Genomic DNA, 24,903 nt, shown 5'->3' with positions numbered 1-24,903 from the left:
AAGAATTGAATAAAATTTAGTCTACGATTGGTTTTGTATTTTAGATTTCCTTTTTTAATTGTTTTGTGAACACTTTGTATTTAATTTTGAATTGAAAGATTTGTTAAAATATGCTTTATAACATTAAAAAAAGACGTGGAAATCACATTGAACAATATAGCTAATAAACTAATAATAAAATTTGTCTATTAAGGAATTTTGCTGCAACCAAATACCTTAGATTTGGGTAATATTTCAATCACAGAATAAGATTTTCAGTCAACACACGTTCTATATATATTTATAGCAATGCACCGAATTAAATTAAACATAAGAGTAATTATATTAAAATCACAGACCATTTAATCCAGCCACATCTAATTTCATGGTTAAAATGGAGCTAATACAAACTTTTTATGTGGATTTTTCAAATTTGACAAAACATATTTTTGGTTAATTTTCTTTCAATAAATATGCATCGGTCCATTATTATAATTATAGAATTTGTGACTTGGCTCTTGGTTTGACCTGTGCCAATCATTTGTGGGTTGCTGTATATCTGAATACTGAGTGTATTCATGTTGGAAAGCACCGTCAAAACCACCCTTGAGTCTCGATTTCGTTTTCTTTTTCTGTTTTGGTTTGTTAATCTTCTTGGCTGGCTTGGGCTCCCGATGCACATAGCCCTTGCCCAGAATCCAAGGGAAGCGATTCTTGCGTTCCCCAGTTACACAGCCGCCGTACTGTACCAGGGCACTGGCCGGATGGGGATACATGGTGGGCATGGCCCAGTCATTCTCGTTGTACTGCGTCTCGCAGTTAACGCGATCGGGTTTCCTGAGACGCTCAGGTTTAACGATACCCGCCGGTGGAGTAACTCCGAATTCCAGTTCGTCATCGCTGTCACTATCACTGAGATCGGAGTAGGTGAAGGTGTCGCCTATGTCTGTCCATCCCTGCTCCTCGCTGAGCATCTTCACATCTTGGGCAAAGATCTTTTTATCGATATGACTGCGACAGTGGCACTTGGAAACTGTCTGCTTGCAGGTGCACACAGGATAACCCCGCTCTTTGAGAGCCAGCTTGATGTTCCGTTTTCCCATGGCAATTGGATCCTTGCAGATGCGAAAGACAACTGGTTTCATGTTCTCATACGGATTGGCGGCCTTAGCTAGCGTCTTGGGTTCCTTGAGAGGTCTGAGAGTGACGACATATTCATCACGATGCTTGGTTATGTGCAGCGTGGGATGCTGAATTAGGGGTTCCTTGTTATCAGCCGCATTCTGATTCAGCTGGCGACGGTAATGGAAGCGTGACTGGACGACTCTGTCTGCCGGATAATCCCTCAGAAAATAGGCCATTATCTCGCGTATGGGTTTCTTGATGGCACCGGGCTTCCAGCATCTGTGCCGCCCCAGCTCGCTCGCGGTCCACAGCCAACCCATGTGGCAGGGCACCCTGCCTAACTCACGAGCGCAACTGTGATGCGTTTTTACCTCTGGTCGAAGATTGTCCTTGCGCACAAGAAACGTGTATCTAAATGCAGTGGAGATTATTGAATTGAATCTTTACTTTTATTTTATGCAGAATCTTACCGCTTTGATTTAACACGTCGCTTTTTTTTCTTTTGACTTTTCGCTTTTGGTTTTTTACTCGGATAGATTTTCTCCAGATCCTTGAGCGCCTTCTTCATGACACATGTGTGCCGATGGCGCTTCTTCTTCGCGCCCTTGCGACACTCCTTGTCGCAATCTTTGAGGAGTTTATCAGTCATCGCCTTGTTATCCAGCTTCTTGTCGCTGTAAAAATTACGCATCTCTGTAAAGATCTTCACCAGCTCCTTGCATCGTTGCGATGTCGTCGATGGCGCCTTCTTCACTGTCTCCGACTTGGGCTGCAGTTTCGATTGCAGCTTGGTGGTGCTGCATAGTTCCTGAACGCGACATCTTGTGCAAAGACGTTGAACCTGTTTACAGGTGCACTCCTTGGACGTCAGACTGACAGGTAATGGAGATGAGGAACGCTTTTGTTCGCCACGGGTATTAAGAAAGTGATTGTTCACAATCTCTGCAGCTGTGGCCGTCTCATCAAAGGGCTGCTCACTGTCCGGCTCCATCTCGTAGTGCTTGTAGCCACAGTAGGGACAGGCGGAGACTCTGGGCAGCCAGGTGATGTTCGCTTGGCAGACCGGACAGATCTGTGGGGGCGTATACTTGACGCCATTCACTTTCGGTGCTTTAATTACTGGACACTCGCCCAGTGCGTGTTTGTGTGCCAGTTCCAACTCCTGTATCTGTCTCTCATCCCTCACTTCTGGATCCAAACAGCTGTCGATGGAATGATACGAGTTGCTACCGCTGCTCGAGTGGCCTTTGCGGCGTTTGTATTGGCGGGAACGCTCATATCCAGACGGTGGCGTGGGCACTTTCTCCTTGTCAATCTCCAGATCGACGAGCAGCTTCTTGAGCAGCTTACGCTCCTGCTCCTTGGCGGCATCCAGCTCTGGTGGCGGCTTAACGCCCTTTACCATGCAACTACATTCCTTACCAGTTGGTTCAATCTTTTTGTGCATGCAGGTGAAGGGTGCTCCGGCATGAGACATCAGGCGCTCGTCTGTGATGCACGTCGTCGCCGCGCATCTGTGGGAGCGTCCCAAGGTGAAAATGACGTCACGCGGATTGACTGACTTGTCCAGCGGTCGACATACATCATAACAACCAAATGGCAATAAGCGAGTGCTATAATCGGGATTCAGAAATTCAATTAATTAGAACAATATTGGTAGTTTAATGGCTTCGCAGGGCAAACAAAGAAAAATTAAAATTAAAATGAACTAAATTGTTTCAGTTTATTTTAACTGACATGTTTTTAATCTTATTTGATAGCTTAAGCTTTTAAATATCATTGAAATATATTGTAATGATCTTTTTATGAAGTGGAATTTTGAAAAATAAATGCTATTAAAAATATTTGACTCTTGCAGTAATTTTTTTTCGCATTAGTAAGCAAAATAAAAGTTGAACAAGTTGTTCAATCTGGGTTACTTTACTTACTCAAGATCTGGCTGGGTAGAGCTGAATTTGATATTAAGATCTAGTTCAGCTACACGCTTCTTGTTATTCTCCAACAGGACAGGGACCACCTCATTGACACTGAATGTCTGATCTGCTAGCCTGCGCAGGAGCGACGGGGATAACTTGCAGTTGCCGCAACCGAGCATTTCGTCATTCTCGTATATGGTTACGCTAATACCCCTTTCGCTGAGAGAACCGACGAGCTCACAGGGACTCGCAACGAACTCTCCCAATGAGGAAGATGGAAAATGCTTAACGAACAGTCGATTTGGGGGCACATCTATAGAACTGTTAAAAAGCCGAATACAATACTTGAACGGATTAGTACTCTCCTGGGCATCGTTGGGCTGTAGACTTGATTTAGTCACAATGATGTCGAACGAATAGTTCTGTTTTAAAGGCTGCATAATAGTATTTTTTTATTAGTCAATTCTTAAAATTCAGAATGAGTTTTCGTCACTAGTTTCCACAATTTAGCAATTACAATTTACAATTTTGTAAAATATTTTGAAAATTTGCATTTGAGTAAAATTTGTAGCTTAATAAATATGAGTGTATTGTAAAATGGATAACAGAACTGTCAAAGCTCGAGAAGGCTGCTAAGTTGATCAGAAACTAAGTTTATCAGAAGTACAATTGCCCATATCGGAAGTGTCTGGCTTGAAGAAGTCCTGCCTAAAGTCTTTTAAAATAAATTAAATTTTAAAATAAATTTAATATAATTATTGTTGCTACCCAACATTTTAACGATCGACTCCCTCTGTAGCTTCAAAATTAACTGCATTTAGCATTTAATTTTATTGGCATGCATTGTGTGTTCAATAAGAATTTCAATTTGAGAATACTAATGATGAATTTTATACGAGAATACATAATAAATACATAAGCCGATTTTTATATAGAAATTGCACGAATGCTGCGAAAAATTGAAATAACAATAGGAAAAAATTCTTAAATAAATACAAGAAATTAATTGAAATTGTTTTTTATTTTGTTGGCACACATTAAGTCACACGCAAATGCCAATAGTCGATGATCATCATCGATGTTTAAACATCGTTTGAGCAAAACAACAATTGCAAAGCATACTTTCAGGGTTAAGAATAAACTCTATGTTGCAAATTACACTGTTAACAGAATAATACCTCAAGCTCGGCAAAATCCGATTTTCGTACCGATTTGCGAAGAAGAATATGCATTAGAATCGTTCTATCGAACTGCATTCAAGGATTATGAATCGCCGAAGAAAGCAAACACATTTATAACAAGTGATTATAACTTTGTTAAGAATGTTGAAACTACACATCAGTTAATTTAATCATATGAAAGTTCAGAGTCCAACCAGAGAACGGGCAATAAATTAGCAAGAATATTACTAATCTACTGGGTGTAGTAGTACATTCAGATAAACATTAACCCATTTAGAGCTAAATTAAACTCATTTGTAGATAGGTTTTTTCTAACATTTATATTGAGGTCTTAGCGTCCAAATTTTAAAATATAATGAGTGTAATTCAAATAATCCTATGGTAGCTACTCAAAATTTATTATGAGTGCCACAAAAATGAATAAATTATTAATTAGTGACTTTTGAGAACAAAGAATTTTGAATTACATTCGATTACTACTATTATCCAGCGCTATCCGTTTTGAGTTTCTTCAAGCGATCGACAACAATATCCAAAAGTGTGCGTAATGCAATAAGTTTCTTATCAGGTTAACAAGTTCTTCATTAATCGTGGGGTAGGCAGTTCCTTAGCTGCTTTTGTACCAGTCCAGAGTGGACCAAGCCGAGTTTACTGGCGGGCATTGATGATATCGACAAACTCCGGCTTCAGCGATGCGCCACCGACAAGGAAACCATCGATGTCGGGCTTCTTGGCCAGTTCCTTGGCATTGGCGCCGGTCACCGAGCCACCGTACTGAATGCGCAGACTGGCAGACACCTGCGGCGAGATCTTTTCAGCCAGCCACTTCCTGAGATGGGCGTGCACCTCTTGGGCCTGATAAGAAGGTAATTATTAATAACATGGCATTTTTTTTAGAGGGAACAACTTACCTGATCGGGTGTGGCTGTCTTGCCGGTGCCAATGGCCCAGACGGGCTCGTAGGCGACGACTACATTTGTCCAGTCCTTGATTTTGTTGGCATAGGCGGCCATCTGGCGCTCAACCACATCGTTTGTCTTTCCAGCCTCGCGCTCCTGCAGTGACTCGCCAATGCAGGCAATAACTTTGAGGCCCTCGGCCAGAGCATGCTCAGCCTTCTCGGCAATTAGCTCGTCCGACTCATTGAAGATGGCGCGACGCTCCGAATGGCCCAAAATGACCCATTCGACGCCAACATCCTTGAGCATGGCGGGTGAAATTTCGCCAGTGAAGGCGCCCTTGCTGACCTTATAGGAATTCTGGCCGGCAACGCCGATGCTGCATGGCAGCAGATTGCGCACCTGCATCAGATAGATGGCCGGGCAGCCGATGACCACCTGCGTGCTGGGATCCAGAGCGGCACCGCTGAGCACCTTGCAGATTTCAGCAATTGACTTTTGGTCACCGTTCATCTTCCAGTTGCCACCCACACAAAATTGACGGCTTGCCATGTTGTTTGAGTCTGTGTTGAAATTCGCAAAGAGCTGCACACCGCAAAACAGAATATATTAAAGTTAATAATAATGTTGTTAAGTATATGCAAAAGGTTTTGATTGATGAATCGTCGCTTGATTTTTGCTTTTACTTTATTTGCTGAAAAAAACGCACCCACCTCGAGCGTAATCAAATGATGTACTAACTAACCTTCTTCTGACCTTCATATGTCTTCCATTGGCACTTGAAAAGCTTTGGAAAAACAGCTGTGAATTTACCCAAAAAAGCTTGCGACACAACGCTCTTCATTGCGTCTAGGGTTAAGTCAGTTGGCGTAGGGTTTCTGTCCATGATAATTTCCTTCTTTGCTAACTTTGCACCTCTAGCAACGCTACTTTCAAATTCTCGAGCGCTAATTAATTGGCTGCAGAAATAATTATTTTGCCTCGTACAAGCCAAAAACATTGTTTAAAAAATATTTGGTTTTTCTGTAACACATAAAATTCAATGCCTGCTCTAAGCAGTTATTTTGACATGATGTTTAAAATTAGCAAAGACACAACCCTACGAAAAAATACATGCTCAAGCAAAGCTTTCGTCAGCTTATTAAAATACCTAATGCTTTTGATGGCGATATTTCCACTATTTCCAAGCGATATGTATTAAAAAATGCCAAAGACAAAAAAAGTTGGTTTCATGTTGGTATATTATATATGCTTGTATGTATGTATGTGTATATTCATATTTTATTTGATCCTCAACTATACATTTAATTTACACATATAAAATAATTGTCACAGACGTTCCAAGATATACTTAGATAAACACACATGCATATGTTTATGGTTTATATAACATCGAAATTCCTAAACAATGCTAAACACATACGTTGACATGTATTCTATGGTACAATATGTATAAAAATAAGAGTATGCACATTGTGGTAATTAACTTAAATTGACTTTAAGCTTAACATTTAACATTAGCTCAAACAATTAAACTAATATACAATAAAGATAGTTACGTCGAAAATAAATGCGCATAATTCACTAAATCGACTGGAACTGTGGGATCTTTAGGATCTTGAACGAACGCATTCCCATAACACTGTCAGATCTTAAACTAAAAGCTTTGATTTGCGAGTATTTGCCTAGAGTTTGCCCGCCGCTTGAGGAGCATCAACGATTGGTCAACTCTCCCCACTGGCAGCGGCTAAGGACGACGAGGACGAGACTGACGTCGAGGTCAACGGCTCCACGGTCAGTCGAGAGGTGGGAACAAGCACGGGAACGGATACTGGAGCAGACGTAAGACTCGCTGCCGTTGCCGTCGTTGTTGTGGCCGTCGTCGTCGCTGTGTGCGGCTGGAAGAGATTGAAGAGATTGGAATGCTGCATAAAACTGCCCACCGTTTTGAGGGGACTAAAGAAGTTCTCATGGCTTGGCTGCGTTGGCTGCTCCGGCTGTCTAATGCTGAGATTATTACTATGTTGACCCAATGAGTTGGCAGTCGTTTCCTCTGCCAGCTTGGGATCATTGGTGCAGGAGCAGGAGCGGCTCTTCTTTCGCGAGTTGCGCGTTAGAGCCGTTGACTTGCGATACTTAGGCTTGTAGCCCGGCGACAGAGGATTGGTGGCACTTTCGATGACATAGACGGCACCGGTGGAGGCACCTGTTCCGGGCATGGGCAGGCAGTGATCGCTACTTGAGTTGCCGGCGAGCAGCTTGGAGCGCAGCTGTGCCGGCAACGAGCCATTGCTGGGGGAAGTTCTTGTGGAGCTGGGTCTCTGACGCTCCAGCTTCGAGTTGGGCTGGAACTCAGTACACGTGGGATCCTGGAGCACCTGCTGCTGGCTGTAATATTCGGTGTCGGTGTCGGAGCGCAATTTCTCGCGCATCACATAGGCCAAAGATTTGCGCAGCTCCACAGGATCGATGCCCTGGTGATTGCTGTTGATCCCGTTTGGCGGCACAAACACATCCTCATACTCGAGATCGTCGGGCAGACTGATGCCATCCTCCGGACCAGTGGAGTAGTTGTGGTTATCATACGAATAAACGCTGTCGCAGCGCTGCTGTTGCGCTGCCAGTTGTGCAGCTGGCTGCGCTGTCGCTGGCACCGAGATTGAGATGCTGCTGTCGTGATCGCTCTCCTGTTTGACACTGGGAAACTCGTAGCTAATCTCGCCCAGCTCTGCACCACTGGACGCCTCCATTATGTTCCACATGTCGCGCTCAATGTCCGTGCTGACGGTAACGGCGGCGGCCACAGTCTGATTGATGCTGTTCACACACGGACTGAGGACACCGCACTTGGGCAGCAGCTGTGAGTTCTTCAGCGCCTCCTGCTGCTGGCGCAGCCAAATGGGCGAATCTACAATAGTAAGGCAATGGAGATAGAGAGCTCATTAGTAAACCGCTCGGAGTGGATAGAAGAAGACGACGCGCACTCACACTCACCCACATACATGCGCGGTTGGGTGTTGTTGCGCATTGTGGAGTCCATCGATTGGAGACGATGCTGGCTGGCCACCGAGAAGCGATGTATGGCATCCGCCTGCTGATCGATGTCAACGCCCATCAGCTTCAGCATGAGGTTCTTCAGTGCCAAGCGAAAGTCCTTGAGGTGATAGGCATAGAGTACGGGATTCACTGCCGAGTTGAGGTGCGAGAGTATGATGCAGAAGAGCGTAAGCTTCGGATGCACATAGCAATCCGGACAGAAGGCCTTGATGCAGTTGATCGTATACAGAGGTATCCAGCAGATCATAAAGAACAGCACGATAATCGACAAGTTCTGTGTGGCCTTCACATCCCGCTTCCGTGCCGCACCCAACACCCGCAGCATGGTGCCCGTGTGACCGGGCCGACCTGGTGTCGTCACCTGCATCTGGGCTGTGGAAGAGCGCCGGCTCAGATCCGAGGCGGGATTCATGGTCACGATCTGACGCACCTATGCAACAAATTAGAAGCTCTGAGCATGCTTGACCAATATGATTAAGTTTTCAGATTTGAATTGAGGCGATTTAGTTCCGCTCTTGTTTATAGTGCACAAACCTGTTTGATGATCACGCGATAGATGTGCGTGTAGAAGCCGAGCATGAGAAGCGCTGGCGTGATGATGGTGGCAAAGTAGAGGAACACCAGATAGTCGTAGTCCATCACCTCGACGAAGAGGCACTCCTGATCGTGGGGCACATTCGCATGCCAGCCCATGAGGGGCAGAAAGCCCACAATGACGCCGGCCACCCAGCACACGGATATGATGACTGCAAAAGGGATGCACTGGATTAGCATAAGCAAGACAGGACAAGACAAAACGAAGCCCCACGCAAACGATGCTCATATAGTCCTTGACATGCTGACGTCATCGCTGTTAAATGACTCAACTGCCAACTGCCAACTGGCAACTGGCAACTGTCAATGGCGAATTGCTAATGAGAATTACAAATGCACTGCACTTGTAGCACTCTGTCTCCACAACTATGACTCCTGACTCCTGTCAAGCATATTTTGTTTGGCTTTGGCAGCAGTCAGGCGACAATTGATGCCACTCCTGGCAGTACATTGAACCACATGCACTCAGACAAATGACGCACATGCCATCTGCCCCAAAATCGCTTATCCATTGGCGACGCTCTTCGAACTTGTATAGTTCATCATAATGCTTGACTTACGTTATTTATACATGTGTTACTCTACAAATTAATTAAATCATTTTCTATTATATCAATGTGCAACTTCTATCGTTCCTTATACACTTGATCTTTGGAATAATACTAAGCTTAAGTTTTTGGGTTCAACATTTTTTATTCTTGGGGAGCTTCATGTATTGCAACTAAAAATTCAAAAGATAATATAGGGTTTTGGGTAACCCAAGATATATTTCCCTAAGATACCATATCTTCTTGTAATCCGCTGCGATGTGCTTGAATAATTGTCACAAAATCAGCAGATTTTACTACTGATTAAACCAAGTTTAGCAAGGTGACTTCTTAATCTACTGTATCACTTCAAGATGCTGGTGAGTATTCCAAGTTTTACATCTACAATACTATAACACTTGAGCACGGAACAGGATTAAAGCTAAAGTTAAAATTGTACATATATTTACATATACCAAGTTGCAACATTTTCATTACATTGAACACTAACTCAATTTAAGGTCACTTTAAGCTATCAAAACAATCTGCTACATCTTATTATTTCATTATTATTAATTATTTACGCATGCAACAACCTTTTGTCCTTCATTATTAATTTATGTTTAGGGTTTTCTCATTCTATATGCAGACTATTACTATTCAGATAATTTATTACACTTTCTGCTCAACTTTGTGTTAGGCAAACCAACTGAACTTGCCCCATTTTCCATGCTGACCTTAATCGACACTCACTCTGCCATTTACCCCTTTGCTGAAACATAAATAAAATGTAAGGAATTTCACAAAATATTGCTGCTGCACTTTTGCTGTTCTTATTTTGAATCTGTTGTTTGCTGAGATTCCTGCCTTGCCACAAAAGGCTGCAACTCAAACAAATGAACGCTGGCAAACAGAACAATGTGCACAAAACTGATTTGTTTGACTATTATCTGGGATGCTCTAATGAAAGGACGACACTTATTGAAACAAACCGACGACAATGGGCCACACAACAATGGCCAAGGAAAGTTTGTCAATATGGAAACATTAGCCACCGTCTCCTCTCCCCCTATGTACTTACCAATTGCTGTGCGGGTGCGAACATTACGGGAATAGGCCATCGGATAAAGGATAGCCCAGTAGCGATCCACGGAGACGGCGACCAGGCAGAATATAGATATGGTGCAGAGCACCACCAGCAGCGAGACAGTGAAAAGGCAGGCGTGCAGATTCTTTGGCAATCCCACCGAGGCCAGTACGGCAAATGGAACACCCAGTAAACCCACCAGGAAATCGGCCATGGCCAGGGAGACGATGTAGTAATTGGTACGACGACGCAGCTTGCGCTCCCTTTGGAACACAATGATGACCATCAGGTTGCCAATGATGCTAACGATGGCAACGAGCACCTCGAACACGGTATACGGAATGTTCAGCTCGATCTCCGGCTCCTTAGTGTTGGGTGCGGCATAATACGGTGTTATCGGCAGATTAATCAGATTCTGCGACCGATTTGTGGTGAATGCAAAGTCGGTGTACGAAAAGAATCGAAACTCGGACATGTTGGTAGCGCTGGCAAACTGGTGCGGGTAGGGTGGGTGGATTGGGTTCCGAGTTCAGGGTTGAGTCACCGAATTGACTAATTAATTAAATTGGGAATCGCATACAGATTCAATTATGTTGTGTTTTGATGCGTGAATTTCCTAATTGACGCGAATTGCACGACAAACAAACAGAAATAGCACATGTTGCAGTTGCACGTTGCTCATACGCCATGCTCGCCGCGTGTGTGTGTTTCCCAACGGTCTTCTCCTCTGTCTGGTGTCCTTGGTCCCTTATCCTCTGTGCGCCCGAGCCATTTGTTGTTGCTGTGAAAAACAAAAGGGAAAACGACATGAGAGGCAGGCAATATTAATCATCGTTCGATACATTTACACACACAAATACACACACAGACACACACACGCGAACACTAGCTTTATTCTGAGTAATTGTAGCAATTTTTTAGTGTAATAAATTGATAAATATTAGCCAAAAATACGTTCGATGTTCAGCTCCAAGTCGATAAGGCCTGTTACTCTGGGGTAACTGAAAAAATGATGGTACAACATTTTCGTTGTTGGCACTATCTTTACCGTTATTGTTTTGTGTATTTAGTATCGTGTTATTTGTATCTTTTTCGCGTGCAGCCGAACTAGTCAGGATATTGCTTGTTTGCCGCTATTTGCGAATGAAGTCTGCCGCAACGCGTTTGAGCAGCAGGGAGTCCCTTGGTGTAATGCAATGCTGCAAGCTTAACGTAAGTTGCCACTTGCCATTTGCCCTGTGCTGCGGCATCAATCAACCGATGACAACCAATTTTTTGTAGCATGGCATGAAAACGTTTTCCATTTAATTTGAAGAGTACTGCGTGGCCTTGATGCACACGTGTGAGGCAGTTGCAGCTAAGTGAAAACTCTGGTAACTGACTCTCAGCTCAACGGACGCACTTCATCATCGCTTGGCGGTCCGAAAGGCTTGACAAATTAACGCGACTCTTTGGGACATTGGACATGTCATAAGCGTTTGCCTCGTTCGGTTATTTTAATTTATTTTTGGTCCTAGCCAAATCGACCCGTTGCTCTCGCTGGACAGCTCCCAAAGGACTGGCCGATTGCGTGCCGTTGGTTAACATTTTGCGTTAGACGTCGTTTTGTGTAATTGGCTTTCGCCCAATTAATTCAATTCACCCATTTCAAAGAACAGGCAACAGGCAACAGGCATCTGGGGAATTGTCGATTTCGTTCAATTGTAAAATGCCATTTGGCCATTTGGCATTTCGCGAAATATCCGAACAATTAGTAAATGGCCAATTGATAACCTCTCGCGTATTGATTTAATTAATTCGGCTAAGACAATTGAACGCCTCGAATCCCATTTACACTCTAATCAATTGCGTGCGAGACATTTCAAAAATGTACGTTCAATGCACCCCACAGCTAAATAGCCAGCTATGATTTGTTAGCATTCATTTGATGTTGCTTCTTCGTCTGACAAGGAAAATTAAAATTGTTGCCAAGGATACAAGAGGCACATCTGATTGCAAAACGTGAGCGGCAAATCAAATTCAATTTCTTGTGCCTTGTGTGCCACCAGTGGACTTTGTGGCAGTTCAAGGCAACTTCTGCGTCATCTATGTAACCCACAGCGTATGCATTACGCACATAACTCATACGCCAGGCAGCACTTTCAACAGCTTTTTGTTAGTTTTCCAGAGTTATAAAATCAGATGACCAACGACATTGTCATGATATAAATAGAATATATATGTTTCCCCTCCATGTACTACTTAAATTTCAAGTGCAAACGCTGTCAAAATCAGCGCAAAGTAGCTCCTAACACTTGTTAGCCCCACTTCAAGGACGCTGGCCTGAAGCTTCGCTCTATTTTGGCCTCGTGCTATTATCGCCATCTTTTTGGCAAATGCTTAACAAAAAACATCAAAACTGTCTGCATTTATCTTAATGCTTTCTGCTCGCCTGCCTCTGCTTCTGGGTGCTCCCTGTGTGTTGGTGTGTCGGCGTGTGGTCGACTGCAGTCATCCTATGCTTCAGCGACCTCTGCTGCTGCACTTCAAGTGATTCACAGTCACAGTGAGGCAACAGCGATATCGAGCACACTTCTCAGCGCAATAGAGTCAAGCTTCTGACATATTTCTGCTAAGTGACTCAGTAGCTGCGATAACTGCAACAATTTCAACAGATAATCGGTATAATTATACATTTATTTATGACGCTACATACAGAGTTTCAATATGCTATACAAATACGTAGAACCGAGATATAGTTTTCTTAAGAAAGCTGATTGCAACATAAACTTCCGTCCGTACGTGTGAATGAACGCAATTGTGATGTGATGTTTGCTTAAAAAAATGTTTTAAGATTGTTCTTCTATTGCTCAGCTTCAACATTTATCACCTCTGTGATTAGTTGGCTACTGTTGACCATTTATCTTTTTGTAATTCATGTGCACATAAGGTATACCTAAAGAAGGTATAAGTAAGTAAGAATCAAACAACATTTATGTGTAATTCAAGGCATATATTTAAATATAGGAATTAGTATATATATAATATACATTCTACAATTATATCTACTCTAAATAGAACAACTAATTAACTTAAGTTGTAAATAAGGAAATAATTAAAGAAGTTGATACAGAGTCTTTACTTCAGTCTACATAATACAATACTAAGTGTAGTATAATAGTATACATGTTATATTCATTCTATAATGATATATATTCTGAGTAAAGCAAATCATTAAGCTAAGTTGCGCTTAAGTAATGAGTAAACAAGTGATTTATAGATCTTCTAATATTGTGCTATATAGACTTTATTTTTAGAGTCTATATTTAATAAAATACTATATATAGTATATATGGCAATCGCATTATTCTAATTTAAATATTATATTTAAACTCAGAACGAAATAAATGAAGCTTTATTTTAACGAGATTGCTTTATTTATATTCTTCTCGTAAACTTTTTTTTTGCATCGACTTGAATGACTCTAAAATAAAATCGAAATGTTTGTCTAATTAAATATATTTTGTTTTATATTTAAGCTATACTTAGCTGGGTATTCACTAGTCGGTCAGACCTAAACATTTCACTTGTGTAGATTTGTGCACGGTCATCAGTCGACGTCGAGTCGTTTGTTTCCGTTTAATTACAACTAAATGACGCTAAGGAAACCAGAATTGATATTCGAGCTGTGTTTGCTGCACATCTTTTTTATTAGTATTTTTCAGAAGTGGCAAGGACGTTCTGTGTTAATAAGAGAAATGGCCAAGAAGCCAAAACCAAGAAATTATTTTCAATTGGCTTTGGCTTAAGTTTAATGTTACCAAATCCAATTAATTATTTTCCTTTGACTACGTTCAATATAGGTTTAAGTCCCATTTATCTCATTTATTGCCACGTGCTTTTATTTGTTTATCTTATTATTGGATTTATTTAGGGATTATTTATTTTGATATAAAATACGACTCTTAATTTTCTGCTTAAGAGAAAATTTACTTAAGATGTATGTCTACTGTTTATGTTGTTGCTGGCCAAAATGGATCGAATCAGTTATTTACTTATGGCTTACAGGATAGGAAACTGAACTTGAACCTACTTTATACTACACTTTCTAATAATAGTATTTTCAATGGTGATATAAACGAAATTTATGACTGTCTGATGAAATTTAATCAGAAAACAAAAGGAGATATTCGTTGTGTTCCTACAATAATATATACAGCGCAGAAGTCTAAGTTGTAATGAGAGTGCATACATAAACATAAGTACATACATATATAATAGTACATAAATATACCCTTCGAAAAATATAATAAATAACTCAATTGATGACACGGCACAGATAAATGCAAAGAATAAAATGTTGGAATGCGTGGTGAATGTTTTGGAATTTGTTTGCTATTATCACATATCAATATTATCAATATCGGAAGTACGCATATCCAAATCATGCACTTATTTGCATGTGTGCATCACGTGCAGTCAACTTTTGTTGCAACTGGAGCAGCTTCAGTAGCTGTTTGCCACTGTTGCTGCTGTTGCCATTGTTGCTGCTGTTGCCATTGTTGCTGCTGTTGCTATTGTTTCTGTGTATTGAACACGTTGATGTCATGACACGTGCAGTTAGCCGCACTCCCTGGAGGAGTCGACTGTGCGTTGATGGTGTCTACTGGGAACCATGTGATGTGCTTCCCATGTCATTCGTAAATAAACCGAGCCGTCTGCCAGATAAATACGTACATAAAGACCAGTGGGTAACGGACAACTAACAAATTGCTAACATTTGTGGCCACTACGTTTTTGGCAATTACAAATGGCAGTACGCTGCCAGTTGCTGTCAGTTGATTCACCCCTTCGCCCCAACACCTTGCTGCCTCCTGCCTACTCCTGCCACTTGTTGCTGTCTGTCAGGTGGTTTTGCTATCAATCGTTCAGATGTTTCAATCGGTCGATTAATAGAGCGGTAAAGTGCTGAAAGCAACAACAGGAAAACACAAAAACAACATCGGCACAATGTTGTTATCGGTGCTGTGGTGTTAACATATAAGTAAATTGCACGTAATTAAATGTTATGAATTTGTTATCTACCGCAAAGTAATTTCCTATGCTATTTTTCATTTGAGCCCTGAACTTTTACGTTGCGCCTGACGAATTGATTGAATTTGGGAGGCTGCCTTATTTGCAATGCAGATTCACACAAAGTGTTGTGTTTGTCTTTCTGTCTGTCCAGTGTGAATTGATTAGTTCTCAGTGCAGCCAGCCTTGACGGGGGATTCAAATCAATCAAATTGTGTGCCGCAAAGCTATCCAAATTGACTCCTCCAATATATATTTCACAATTTTACGGATGTACGTATGAGTATGAGTAATATCGTATGCTTGAACTACTCTCAAAGCTCAAGCCCAACGACAAAGAACGAGCACTCTTTGTGCAATTGCAAGGGCAACGGGAAAGTTGGCGGAATATTTAAAAGGATCCTTGATTGAATTTGGCTTACGCTTGAAGTGAGTCAACAAAGTCACAGAGTATATCCATCAACGTTGTCCCCCAACCCTAAACACCGCCAAATGATTGGCTTAAAGCTTCTTAAAAAGTCCGCTGTCAAGGACATCGCACCAAAACTCGTTACTTTACGTAAGCAGTGCTGCTTAGGCGTATTTTGTGGATGGGTTTGCTGGGTTGCTGGGTGTCCGGCTAAATTTAAAAGGGATAAGCACAAGTAAGACAATACGCCAAATAAAAAGAACACAAGAAAACAAAACACGACAGACAAATATTTATAAAACCAATAAAGATTCTATTGATGTTTGTGCTTGTTTTAAAACTGCCTGGAGTCTTGTTTTACCCCTGTTCTTGTTGTGTATCTATTGCCACAGTCGATTGCCCTTTCATTGACATCCACTGCCGCATCAGCTTGCCTCACTTGCGACACATGGTCAAAATGGCAAACAGGCCAACAGCAATTGTTAACTGGCAACTGGCAACTGGCAACTGGCAAATCGGCAAGGTGCCGTCGCGTCGGCAATGGGAATTTGGTGCCGAGTTCGGAGTCTAGGGTCTCTTCACATATAGACCACCCACGTCAAAAACGCAAATACACACACACACACACACACACACACACACACACACACGCAGACACACTCAACATACAATTCGTTGACAGCACACACATTGTTTGCATTCTGTGTTGATTTTGGCGCAATGACACGCATCTCGTTACACTTGCCACGTCGCTCCGTGGTTCACCCCACCTTTGCGTTGCTCCTGCTCGGGGTTTGGCCATTTACGCAGCAGCGTGTCCACATACGGAAAGTTGGCATACCGTATGCCGCATGCGAAATGCCATAGCCACTGCCACTGCCACTGCTATTGCCGCAGCCAAAGCTCTTGTTATCCTTGTGCTGACAAGTCAGCTTAAGCGTATGTTCTGTCATTTGACGTGAATTCTTCGCTTCTTAGCGTGCCATCTATTATTTGTACAATGTTGACTCAAAGATAAATAGCTTTTCATGAAGAAGAAAGAGCCTCACCATTTTTGGAAGCAGGAAAGAACCGAATTCTTGTATACCTAATTTAATCTGCTTAAATCTAAAGTTTTAATTTTTTTTTGCGTTTTATACAAATATTTGTTTTTTTTTTTTTAAGTTTACTGTTTCACGTAAACCGAAGCTAATCTGATAAAATACACATTTTGATTTTGAACTTAAAATATTATCATATTTTTCCATGCTTTAAATACGCCCTTCTGCGAATTTAACATTATAATTTTGTAAATATTTATATTTAAAAAAATATATTCTTTCTAATTAATGTTCTATTTATTTCTATTAGTTGGACATATTTTGAAATAAAACTAAAATACCCTCTACACGGGCATAAATATAAATATAGTTTGTCAGTTTAGTATCAATAATTTATAAATATATTTATAAGTTAGTCAATATAAATATTTATTTGCTGTCACATTGACAATATGGCAATATTTTCTTCCCTGCAACTGAACTAAACTTTTCCTTTGTAACTGCTCACTTCTATGTTTTAATAATTAACACAACAGTTGCTTGTAATTGATTTCGAAATATTTATTCTTAGAAAATAGAAAATAGCATAGACATTCTTATATTTATATATTGACGTTCGTTTTGCTTTCGGTTCAGTGGGTTTAATTTTTATCTTTGCCGGCTCAAAGCACTCATAAGTCAATGTGTGCGCAGTCGACGCTTGCTGGCAGTTAAATTTAATTACAATGCCCAAAAGTGGCCGACGCCAATTGCTGTAACTGGAGCCGGAGCTGAAGCTGGAGCTGAAGTCGGAGCCTAGTTTCGGAGCCCCGTGACAGCTAATGATGTGTGGGCTGTTGATGTTGTTCATTAACGGCGTCAGAACTACGTGACCTGCTGACCTGCCCCTTTTGTGGGGCGACAGTGGCATCCTTTGGCTCTTTTGCTTATGGGGCGTACTTAAAAACAAACATTCCAACAAGTGGCGCACTTAGTTGAAACTTAATAAGTTAAGATATAGAGAGGAAGAGAGAGAGAGAGCGTGTGAGAGAGAGAGAGAGCTGCGAGCAGAAGTTGCTCATTTCCGGCGGATGTGATTCGCATGGGGCTCTCAACAAAGTTGCACGCAACAAATTAATGCAAGTTGCGTGCTGACCGCTGTGAGCGATGAGCTGTGGCCGGGTTCTGGATCGGTTCTAGCCACTAATCTCGGACTGGGCGCCATTAAATACATTTTAATGTTTGCAGTTCGCCACGAGCTGTGCGGCATTTGCATTTAAACGATTCGCGATTTTTTTTTTATATTTATTTTTATAACAGCTAAAATGGCAGCAGCAAAAGCAAAAGCAACAGCAACAGTAACAACAATTACAAATGCTGTGCCCATAGTCCATAAAAATTATTATTAAAATGGCATTTCAATAAATTGCGTTTGTCAAATGGTTTTTATTTAATTTTTTTCATTTTAGATTTGTATTTGACTGATTTGGCAGCACTGACGTTCGAGCCAAGGATTGCCCAGAGAGACGACGTGCAGCTGTTCAGGTATACCATGTCGACCAGCGACCAGCGACCAGTCACAGCCCAAAGCCCCTCCCTTTTGTTGGGCTGATTATTCTAACCAAAAGCGGAGGGGGGACTGAATTGTTGAGAACCGTTTGCAAACAATTTATGAGTCAACCATGTGAAGCGAGTTGTTTTCATTACTCAAATAAACAATTCAAAGTAGAGTAAAAATTAACACTTCTGTGTTCTGGTAAGTTATTTTGAGTGCTGACTGTATAAGCAAATTTCATCAATCATTTTAGCATAATTCACTTGCACACACTCACTTATGACAAAAGGTGCTGAACCGTTCGTTAATTATAACCCAGCAGACACAACTGGCCGACTGACCAATTGACTGATCAGCTGACTGATTGGCAGCTTGACTGATTGACTGTGTGGCAACAATTATCTCTGATAAAATTAATGTGCATCGTGTGCACTGAACTCGTCTCGAATGCCACATTCGCGTACAGAACATTGAATGTGCCCCACGCCAGCAGTGCAGCGGTGTGGGGCAGTGGGGCAGTGGTGCAATGTACATTTAGTTGCCAAATTTCTGGCTGATGATGAGTCGTTCATGGGCAACAAAATTCTTACCCCCTTGCCCTCTGTGAACTATGTTTATTTTTGTAATATTTCGATAATGACTTTGCATGAGAGCTACACACGCAATTTGCCATCTAAAGTAATCCACTTTTACTGGCAGCCAAACAAACACACATATACACAAACAGACTCTCACACTCAGAAAAAAAATCGACCTGAAAATCGTCATATTATTCAGAATGTATAAATCTAAAATGGAAGCTTAAGTTTTATTATTATTCATACTTCATGCAATGGAAGCTTTTTAGTCTTCTCTTTTTAAAATTTGTTTAAAAATATATAGAATTTCCAGAATATTGTATTTTAAACCCTTCTATAAAGCAGACAACAGCTAAACTTTAAAATAAGAGTCGAATGAGCAATTTTCATTATTAATTTTTTTTGGGTTGCTTTTTTTTTAATATTTTCTATTATAAAAAGATTTATTTCTTAAACAAAGATGTATTCGTAAATTTAAGACATTTTCTTTTATAATTAAAAATTATTTCTAAAAAAAAGACTTTCTAGTATTCAAACCAATTTCTAAAATTCAGATTTTGCCTGAGTCAATTAAATTTTTTTATCATATACAATATATTTTGTATTCCGTCGCTTTCAGGCAGAGATTCAGAGCATCCATAATGTCAGCTGTGAAGTTGTAAATGAGTTTTTTTTCTGAGTGCACACACACTCCCACATACACACTAATCCAGTTGGGCGCAATGCTGCATACTATTAAAGTTTATAACAGGATCAGACAAATGGAAAGTTATGACAAGACAAAATTGCTTGTGGGTGGGCGGTGTGGTATAGGTGTGTGTGTGTGTTTGTGTGTGTGAGCGTGTGGTTGCTTTAGCTCCAGCTCCAATTCCACTGCTGATCAATGCAAATTTAATGCAATTGCGCGTGCCAACAGGGAATGTGTCCCAAGAAACAGCAGCTTTTGCTATAAGTAAGCAAACAGGCCGCAGAACAAATGTAATTGGCTTGGCACTGGAACTGAATGCAATGAATGATTATATATATATATATATATATATATAAATTATATATATATATATATATATATATATTCAATTAGCATTGCCTACCACTTTTGTTAGGCACATCATCATAGTCTAGTAAGAATAACCTAATAAATAAATAAATATTTAAACAACACCTTAAAGTGCGCGCAAAGGCTTTTTTCACCTACTTAGCGCTGTTAAATAAAATCAGTTTTAGTTGTAGTTTTATAACTTGGCAAGCGTTGCCCACGTGATTTTTTTCTGCTTAAGAGCAGTGCAAAGGTCACAGTGCTGTGTTTATGTTTTTTGCACTCGTTTGTACTGGTCAGTTTTAACATTTTACTCGTGTGTTAAACTGACCATAAAGGGTGCCATTAAAAGGCAGCAGTGATGTCAACATTAGGTCGACAACGCCCAGGCAAACAAGAGACAGATATACAGAAAGAGATAGACAGAGAGAGAGAGAGAGAGAGAGAGAGAGAGAGAGAGAGAGTGAGGCAGTAAAATATGATCCATGGGGATTTGGGACGCGTCGCTAGCATATCCATCATATTTGAACATCATGTTCTGACCTGCACCTCTCTCCACTTTCCCTTGGGGTCGAGTGAGCTGCCTGTCATAATATTGACACAGGGTCTTTAGTTAACGTGAAGGTCAACTGCACATTAATTGCATGCAGACAGAGCAAGGAAGAAGAGGTAGAAGAGTAAGCTGATTTGTGCTTGTGTGTTTGGTAGGCGTGGTCAGTTTGAAGCAGATAAATCTGCGACAATTTCAGGTACTCGATGATTTATTGCCGCGTGCCAATTTGCGGTTGTAATTAGCATCGTGTTTGTTTTCTAATTGAGTGCTAATTGGAGTGGCCAAAACTTCAGTTTTTGATTTTGTGTTTTTGGTTTTACGATTTCCATATGTTTGCCAATGGCGAACATGCTAAAATCCGGCCTCTGTTTACGCATTCGTGACTTACATTTAATTCAAATAATCGCATTCAAATCAGATTTGTCCATTTCTCTAGTTGCCAGTTTGTTTTGGGTTTTTGGCAAAAGTACAAACAAAATCACGAATGCAAATCTCTTTTTCACATTTGGCAATCGGCTTACGAAATATATGTTTTTTGAATAACTATAATAATGGTTATTGTAAGGTGTTTGGGTAAGGTTAACAACGTCAAAGTATCCGAAAATATGTGTATATATTAATATAAAAAACAAGTAAATAAATTTGTATATATAATATTATATATATATGAGTAAGCAGGACGTGCTCATGCTTATATTTATGCATCGGACAGCTACACAGAGACTGTGTGTTTCTTTGGCTCTTGGAATACGTTGCGCATTCGCACCGTTGCACACGTTGCTCTGACAAAATCAAACGAACATTAAATGTCTTTTGGCATTTGAAAGGTACTTAAATTATGAAAAGGGTGGCATATGCCAAAATAAAACGCATAAAACGATTGAGCCCGTTGCCATGCCAGTTGAATGTCATACGCAATTCTTTTATCAACTGGAAGAGTTAGTCTCATTTCAAATATGTGCTTTGAAGCTTTGAAAGACCACACAAAAAGCTGCAGATATAAATATGTAAATATGAATTTATATATTATACATGTAAATATGTAATATATAATTGGGGAGTCAGCAACAAATTAATACTACATACATAGCATACTTATTCGATAAATTCTGTGGAAAACTAATAAAAATTTAGTTGCGAGCAAAGAGAAAATATACTTATATTTTAATAGTGGTTTATTTGAGGTATTTTTAAGTATAAAATACTTGGAACCCATTCATTTAAATCGATGTAGAAACTTTTCGAAAAGTTCTTTACCCTTTAGAGCACTGTGAAACTGTAGTTACGATTGTAGCTGCAAAGTAACTTGACTACTTTACTTTACTTATACAGACACATGTAATATGTGTGCAAGTGTGTGTGTGTGTATGTGTGTGTGTGTGTGTGCAAGTGCAGTTATGTCTGAATGGGCGACTTGCGTTCCGCATTTGGAGGCTTAACCGGAAACTTTTAATTTAATTAATTTATACACAAAGGCGCAATCAACAAAAGGCGATTGCAACTGTCAAACCCCCTGCCACCCGCCACCCACTAACCACCACCACCCACCTCACCCCACACCACCCATGCGACCACAGTGAGCAATGCAAAAGAAAGAAGAAGCAGAATTCATGTGAATTGCGGTTTGGGGGCAGCGAGTGCATCTGTTGGCTACACGCAGATATATGGATAGATATAACTGAATGCCTCCCGTCTTCAAGATGAGAAGTGCCCTGGCATTTTTGCAATGCTCGATTTGTTTTGAGAAATGCGAAATGTTTGCAATAATTTATGAGCAGCGGTCGACAATTTTCCATGCCCTCTGCCCGATCTCAATTTCCTTTATTCTGCTGCAGCTGCTGCACACGTGGCGTATGAGCAACGGAACGTTTTGCAGAGTTCTTTGCGCTTGGCCTTGGATTGGTGGCAACAGGTGTATTCCAATTTGGCAATTGCAATTTAATTTTCAGCTTATTTGAAGTTCATTCAATGCTAAAAACAACGCACGAGTCGAGTGAGTCCACTGGTGCGGACGGAAGCAGCAATTAGTAAGCAACATAATTAATTTATCAAAAATAAACTAACAAAGGGGCAGGCAGCGGCAAACCGCAACACACAAGCACACCATGCAACAGGTCAGAGAAAGATGAGTAGCATATAAATATTTATATTACAAATACATTGAGCATAAAATATACTTTGTATGACTGCCCACAATGGCCAACATGTCCGAGTTTTATTGATTTTCTCACTGCTTTTGGGCAACGCATATGTTCCAAGTACTCAAATATTAACACCCCTGTTTAGCATACTAAAATTCAGAATCATTAAATTTATCGGTTTTTTTTTGTTGTTGTTTTGTTTTTGTTCCTGTGTTGGCCAACTAATGTCTTGGAGCTAAGCCAATTATTTAAGTCTAATTCGGCATTTATTACGTTTGTGAGCATTTTCTGTATACACATCTAAATCTTTTCTAAGCATACGCTTCGAATTGAATTAAGTATTAACTTTTTTTTTATCTAAAGCAAAAGTTTATCTTAACTCAACTGGTGACATCGAGTTAAAACTGATTTAAGGACCTTGAACATTACTTGAAAAAAAAAAAAAACAACAACAATTAGAATACTCATAAATGAAACACACGCAAATGTAGTAAAAAATGAAAAACAATTTACCAAATTCGTATTAAAGTTTGTAAAGTTGTCCAAAGGAGTTTCCTGCACACAATTATAACACACAACACTGTTGACCAAATTTATGCACTCAATCAATACACCAGCAGCCAGATAGGCAATATAATTTGTTATCTGTTGTTTTCGACTGTGCTTCAATTTCACTTTAATGCCCAATTAGTGCGAATTTTCGATTGGTGAGTGGCACTGGGAGACACACCTCAGAGGGGCACCTGTTGCGACCGACTGAATTTAAAATCCCTCTCGATATTGGCGCGCTAATTTAATTGACACTTATTGACGCTTAGAGCGCGTCTAAAGCTGTGATGGAAAACTTTGGGCGAAGCGTTTCATTGACAAATATTTGTGAACTTCGTATTAATATTCGCATGTGGATTTTGAATTTGAATTTATTGGGTTTTATGAGGCGGCCCGCTGTTTGATTTAAACCAATGTATTCTTTTGAATTTTGTATTTTTTTTGTATTTATTTTTTGTTTTGGTTAACACACTCGCGCCTGCTGCGAAATTCATCCGCGCTGCCCAACGCTCGATGGCAAAATGCGCAAACACTTTGCTGGGATACGACGCCTCCACCGGATAGCAAATACAAATGCAAACACAAATACAAATGCGATAGCGACTGCGGTTGCTGTTGCGACTGTTGCGACTGTTGCGCAGCGGCTTCTCGGTTCGAGCCGACGCGGATTCGACTGGATTCGGCAGGCGAGAAGCGCCCCCATGACCCACGTCCCGCACACCCCGAACCCCAGTAGCAGATACCCCTATTCATGATTTCGCATGTTGAGTATTGCATTGTATGTGTTGTGTATGTGACTCTGCATATGTGTTTGTGGTGAGTTTTGAGAGTCGATTCCTATGGCTGCTCAGAAAACGAACTGTTGCCACAAGCAGGAACAAATCTCTGCGAATGTCTTTTTATTTTTTTATATTGTGCTCGCCTTTTTAGTGGCACATAAAATGACCGCGTGCCGATATAAAGCATACGCCGCATTGGCGGCTTGCTTATTTTGTTTGCTACTTGCTGTAAATCACTATTACATTTTTGATGGACTTCCACACACAAACACATTTCTGTCGCATAATTGAGATATGAATTGCGCATATCTCGTTACAGTTCTTTGACATCGCTGGCGTATATAATATAAATAAATAAATGAGTTTGGCCGATTGAATTGTCGGCAATTTCAATCATCAGCATTGATAAACGACGCTGATACTCATTGATATTAATGGGCCAACCCCTTTTCCATCGATCGAGTTGAACTGCGGCGCCACCTTGACTGACATTGCCCTGGGCGCTGGGCAGACCCTGGGCTAACTGCTCATAACTCAATTGAACGCCGCTGCATATGGCCAAAATAAATTTGTGCGATTTTGTTGTTTTATAGGCGCTGCTAGCGACGACGACGACGTCGACTGTGCTGGCCCCAGCTAGTTAGCAGTTCAATCAAAATTGTTTGCCGCATATTAATTGACAGCGCTATATTCTGCCTGCGATCGTATTATTTCGCATTGTTATTAATGCTTGATATATAGAAATATCATTTTATTGGCATTTGGCGCACGTGACAGGCCTGCAGAGTTTCAATGCGATGCTCTCTTTGAAATTGTCACTCGACTTATACATACGCAAAGCTTATACTTATACTTATGCTTATACTC

The 24,903-nt window shown here is 40.7% G+C and overlaps 3 protein-coding genes across 7 annotated transcripts; all 3 read right to left on the bottom strand.

Annotated features, from left to right (window-relative positions):
• Nucleotides 1-319: 319 nt before the first annotated feature.
• Nucleotides 320-3,609, bottom strand: LOC6563770. The gene is made up of 3 exons (XM_001990113.2): nt 3,033-3,609; nt 1,575-2,717; nt 320-1,515 (listed from the first exon to the last, which is right to left on the bottom strand). Exons 1-3 carry the CDS (start codon nt 3,458-3,460, stop codon nt 444-446), a joined length of 2,643 nt encoding a protein of 880 aa, XP_001990149.1. The 5' UTR covers nt 3,461-3,609; the 3' UTR covers nt 320-443.
• An 893-nt stretch (nt 3,610-4,502) lies between these two features.
• LOC6563771 (triosephosphate isomerase) lies at nt 4,503-5,959 on the bottom strand. Of its 4 annotated transcripts, none has more exons than XM_001990114.2 (3): nt 5,846-5,959; nt 5,113-5,685; nt 4,503-5,056 (listed from the first exon to the last, which is right to left on the bottom strand). In XM_001990114.2, the coding sequence occupies exons 1-3, from the start codon at nt 5,942-5,944 to the stop codon at nt 4,850-4,852; spliced, it is 879 nt and encodes a 292-aa protein (XP_001990150.2). In that variant the 5' UTR covers nt 5,945-5,959; the 3' UTR covers nt 4,503-4,849. The 4 variants fall into 4 exon arrangements, with proteins under 4 accessions (XP_001990150.2, XP_032593710.1, XP_032593711.1 ...); XM_032737819.1 differs by lacking the exon at nt 5,846-5,959 and adding an exon at nt 5,814-5,836; XM_032737820.1 differs by lacking the exon at nt 5,846-5,959 and adding an exon at nt 5,787-5,832.
• Nucleotides 5,960-6,323: 364 nt separating this feature from the next.
• LOC6563772 lies at nt 6,324-23,729 on the bottom strand. 2 transcript variants are annotated; one of them, XM_032737523.2, is made up of 5 exons: nt 23,222-23,729; nt 10,360-11,146; nt 8,692-8,903; nt 8,089-8,587; nt 6,324-8,008 (listed from the first exon to the last, which is right to left on the bottom strand). In XM_032737523.2, the coding sequence occupies exons 2-5, from the start codon at nt 10,838-10,840 to the stop codon at nt 6,825-6,827; spliced, it is 2,376 nt and encodes a 791-aa protein (XP_032593414.1). In that variant the 5' UTR covers nt 10,841-11,146; nt 23,222-23,729; the 3' UTR covers nt 6,324-6,824. The 2 variants fall into 2 exon arrangements, with proteins under 2 accessions (XP_032593414.1, XP_001990151.1); XM_001990115.3 differs by having other exon boundaries at nt 6,416-8,008; nt 8,095-8,587.
• Nucleotides 23,730-24,903: the final 1,174 nt, after the last annotated feature.

This window comes from Drosophila grimshawi, unplaced genomic scaffold (assembly GCF_018153295.1).
Source record: "Drosophila grimshawi isolate 15287-2541.00 unplaced genomic scaffold, ASM1815329v1 contig_311, whole genome shotgun sequence".
NCBI lineage: Eukaryota > Metazoa > Arthropoda > Insecta > Diptera > Drosophilidae > Drosophila > Drosophila grimshawi.
The sequence above is the reverse complement of the archived record's forward strand: the minus strand, read 5'-3'. Positions and strand labels throughout refer to the sequence as shown.